The sequence below is a fragment of the Pteropus vampyrus genome, unplaced genomic scaffold (genome assembly GCF_000151845.1).
Source record: "Pteropus vampyrus isolate Shadow unplaced genomic scaffold, Pvam_2.0 Scaffold93, whole genome shotgun sequence".
NCBI classification, from domain to species: domain Eukaryota; kingdom Metazoa; phylum Chordata; class Mammalia; order Chiroptera; family Pteropodidae; genus Pteropus; species Pteropus vampyrus.
The window spans coordinates 2329387-2333997 of NW_011888874.1; the positions used below are offsets into that span (position 1 = coordinate 2329387).

At 52.2% G+C, this 4611-nt stretch overlaps 1 protein-coding gene across 1 annotated transcript in view; it reads left to right on the forward strand.

Moving 5' to 3' along the window:
* COL4A4 (collagen type IV alpha 4 chain) overlaps positions 1–4611 on the forward strand; it is a 99473-nt gene that overhangs the window by 90701 nt on the left and 4161 nt on the right. The window contains exon 44 of the mRNA XM_023532938.1: positions 3008–3156. Within this exon, the coding sequence (XP_023388706.1) occupies positions 3008–3156 (149 nt within the window). The remainder of the gene's footprint in view (positions 1–3007; positions 3157–4611) is intronic.

Genomic DNA, 4611 nt, shown 5'->3' on the forward strand with positions numbered 1-4611 from the left:
AGGTGCGATCACCTGTCATCTCTAATTCCTCCTGATGAGCTCACCCAGCTGCAGGTGGTCAAAGAAGGGCCTTCTCTGGCTTCCTGTGCCCTCCTCTTATTGATGGCACTGAGCTTGCTTGCTGGCAGTGGGCATACCCCAAGGCCACAGTTATGCCACAGAATGTGATTATGTTTTTAAAAAGAGTGTACAGTCCTTCCTGTGAAGCATCAGCCACTCCCCCCCATGCCTCACCTCATGGCTGCTCCATGGCCCAGCTTCCCTGAAGCGATTTGCCCTCTGTGCACCCACCCCCAAGCCAATCCTTCCACCTGGGTTCCCTCCTCTCTGGCTCTTGTTATAAAAGACTCCTCTCTTCCTGTCTGACTCTGCTGGCCACCCTGGATGCTTTGGCCATATTATCCAGTTACTAACAAGTGACAAGTCTATTCTGAGGGTCTACAGTGGCCCAGCCCCGACTGACCTGGGTCACCTGCAGGTGTGAGGGGCTGTCTGTACCTCTCCCAGGGTTAGCTGTGAAGCTTCAGCTGCCACTACTAGGAAGTGCCACCACCACTTAAAGTGACATTATTGGTTTCCTCCTGTTTTCCCCTCGAAACCTTTTTTCAATGCTAAGCTGATGAAACCAAGCACATAACCAAATGCTGCAGCTGAGATCCACATAGGAGAAAAAAACGAACTTCTGGCTCTTTCCTGCACCAGTAAGTGTGGGGAACGACCACGCTAAGTGTAACTTGTGTCTGTTAAGAGACCTCCACCACAAAAGGCACAATGCTTCCCTCCTCACACGGCCCTTTGATGAGCACAAAGGCGGTTTCCATTTTGGTTCGAACTGTCACTGCCTAATGGATGCACCCACATCCTGTTGGGGTGTATCTGATTCAAGGTGACGTGTGACCCTCTCGGGTGGGGGGCAATCCATCCAACATTGGAGGGCTCTTAGATGTAGTTTCATCCTTTAAAAGAAGTTCCAGGTGGAGAACAAGTCCACTTCGTGGAAAGTTGTGGGCACAGACTCAAGGTAGCAAAGGCCTTCCTTCCTGTATATTCCTATATTCCTATAGAGGATATTCCTATATTCAGAAATATCCTCCTGACAGTTTCTCTGTCTTCCGTAAAGGGAGCAAAGCCTACATGGTGACATCTGGTGAGTGAGCTCTTCGCCCAGCCGGACAGCAATCGGGCCCCCGCCAGGTGCTCCGCGGGGAATGCCCGCTGCTCTTTCGGTGACAGACCTGTTCGCAGGCTTTTCCAGAAGGGCCCAGTAGAATCGTCTTGTCGGGTGGAGGAGAGAGCACAGAAGGCTCCAAGCTCAGCGTCGGGGCCCTGTGTTCCTTCCCAAATAACAGACGTGCTCCTCGAAGCTGGTGGGAGACGGGGCACCTTGCATGCGGCAGTGCCTTCGGGAACGGGAGGTTCTGCCCAGTTACCAGAAGGGAGAGCTGGGGAGGGCAGGCCTCGTTTCTCACTCACCGAGGGACGACCACGCATGCACAGAACCCAGTCCAGGCACTGCATGACATTCCAAGAGACTCTGCTTGTCATTCAGGGGTGAGAAAGTCTGATGACAGCACCCTGAAAGGCAGGAATGCCGGGAACACCCACAGTGAACACAGGTCATCAGCATAGGGCGTGGAGGGGAGGGACTGCTTGTTGTGGGGACAGGAGAGGGAGGTTTGTGAGGGAGGTTTGTGAGGGAAGTCCGGTGGGCCATATTGGAACACATTTTAAAAACAGTGAGTGAGGTTCCGTGGGGCATGCATTTCAGAAGAGCGGGACCTGTGTGAGAGGGAAGCCAAGTGACATAGCTACCTGATCACTGGAGTATGGCAGCCCCCTGCTCTCAACCCTCAGGTGGCTCCCAGTCCTTTGAAGAACAAGTCTAAGGGTGAAAAAAAGAGTGAAAGCTACTTAACTGAGCCCTCTGACTTAATCAGGTTGACTTCAGGCTAATTTGTGGCAGAGACAGTGAGAGAGGGAGGGAGAGAGGGAGGGAGGGAGGGAGGGGGAGAGAGAGAAGAGGAGAGGGGAGGGAAGGAAGGAGAGAGGAGAGGGAGGAAACTAGAGACTAGAAGCCTTGAGAGGCAATTAGGGCTCATGGCAACAAACTCCCCCACAGGCAAGGACAATATCTGCTACTCTGAGCCAGAGAGAGTGAGGCTAATGAATTGATGTATTGACCAAAAGTAAGCAGACGCTTAAAGGACCCCTCGAGTACCAGAGCGACTGCTGCCAAGTTCCCCAGCTTACATCTTTCAAGGAGTTTTCCTGAGCTCTGTGTCTTGTCACCAGGCAGGGGCTGGTGGCTGGTGGCACAGCCTCTGCGCTTGGCCTGCCTGGGTCTGTTTCCTCTTCACCCGTGACAGGCTCCATGGCCTTTCTGAGCCTCACCAGTGTCCCCGCTGGTAGCCTGGCATATGAGAGCACATAGTCATATGGGAAGACCAAATTGGATAATCCCCATAAAGGGACTGGCGTGGTACCTAGCACCTTATAAACACTAAATTTAAAAAAAAAAAAAAAAAAAAACCTTAAAAATATTGCTGCTTTCGCTTCAAATTTAATGTGATCCCCAGCTGAAGTCTATTAAATTTTATTCATTTCTCCCTTCGGGCTCTTAAAAAAAAAAATCGTTATTAAGGGTAATATTTAATGATAAAAGCAATACGTGTTCAACATGATAAAAAAAAAAAAGATCAAATATATAAGAATATGAAGAACATGTAAAAGCTTTCAGTACTTCCCTGGTCTGGCTTCACATCCTGGCTCCGCCCATTACTGGCTCATCGGCCTTAAATAGCAAGTCACTTGACCTCTCAGGGCCTCCATTACCCTAGTGCCAAGTGGAGGTCATATCATCCCAACTTCTCGTAGCTGGGAGCACGAAATGAGCTGGTCGCTACCGTCCAGGTGGGAAGCCCCAGTGGCACAAGGTGTACATGCCATGAAGCTACCTGCCAGAGGCGTCACTCTGTTCTCACCACTGTCATCGTGGACTTTCATGCAGGTTGCAAAGGAGAGGCCGGGCCGGATGGCAGGAGGGGCCAGGATGGCATGCCGGGGTCTCCTGGGCCTCCGGGACACAAAGGCGACATGGGAGAAGCCGGCTGCCCTGGAGCCCCAGGTAAAGAGTTTCGGCTTCTTGTCTTTGACACGGCAGATCTGAGAATGATACACAAGATCACCGGCCTCTCAAGCAGCTTTCCCAATGGATCCTTTTAAAAGCGCTTGCCTTAGACACCAACTCACCAGGTATTAGGGAGACAGAAGCAACAAGAACAGGACAGGAGGTAAAACCCGTGTTCTAACTGATCATCATCATTGCGAGTCAGGGCTCGCTCTCCAGTTCATTGTTTTCCTAAACCTCTGCATGTGACCATGAAAGGCTCAGCCATCTCAGCTGTTCACTTTTCCTCGGGGAGCCTGGCCTTTTCCGTGTGCCCACCTCTGACAGGCTGTGCTGAAGCCCTTGGGGATGAATCTGCCTCTACAGTGGCCGGTTCACTTGGCCTCTGGTTTTCTGAGTTCACCTCATCTTATGGTACAGCCATCGATAAAATCGTATGGCATGCAAGGCTCTTTCTTGAGAAAAAAAAAAATGTGGCAGTGGGCATTGGGTGAGGAGAGAGAGAAGATTTTTTGGAATAGAAATTTGGAATACGAGGCACTGGCAATGAGTCAGGCAGCGGGGACCCAGAGACTCCAAGACAGTCAGCTTCCAGGAGGGCCGGGCGGGTCCGCAGCAGAACGGAGCCCGCAGCCCGCAGGTCCGCTTCTGCCGGTCCATAGAAATGAGGGCCCGGTGTTCCCTGCGCTCTGCTCTTCAAGTCCAAGACCTTGACTTATGAAATCCTGACAGGTCAAACGAAACACAGGAAGCCTGATTCAGTCCACCAGCTGCCACTTCGTAACCTCTGGTTTACGGTGTGATGGGGAGAGACCCCCGAGCTTCCAGAAACAAGTTAAAAAATAAAAATAAAGAAAAAATACCTTTCAGTTTCAAAGTCAAACTTCACCTTTTGCTCTTGGCAATTAGAATTAGTCCCAGGCCTTCTTCCAGAGGTGCCAGAGACAGACCCTGCCCGCATTCTGCAGACCTGATCGGTTCCCACCTGCCAACAGGAATTCTAGAACCAGACCTTCCTTCCACCTCCCCACCGCCGCAGAGATCCGAGGTCATACACGTAGATCCCAAGCCACTGTGCTTCTTCAGTGGCACTGACAGTTTGACAGTTTGCCAGGACCGGGACCCAGGTCCGGGACATGTAAGAATCAGCAACTTTGAGAATCCCCGTTTGGGACGGGCAGGGTCCCGGTCCCGGTCCCGGTCCCGGCTGGCCCATCGCTCACGGGGTGGGTCACCGCCCCGTCCAGCTCGTACCTTCTCAGCACCTGTCGGTGTCTAGCGTATTTCGCACTTTACCTTTTCCTCTGCTCATCGTTGGGCATGCACTCTCGGAGGGCAGGGGCTTCTGTCTCTTTTCTGTATTTACGCTAACGTAGCCCCACCACCTGGACGTGGCTTGGAGCAAATCTTTGCCGAACGAGCTCCCTGTAAGGATCGCCGTGGTGTGAGGGGTCTTTCCGGGGGTGGACCGTGAGTGCTCTGCC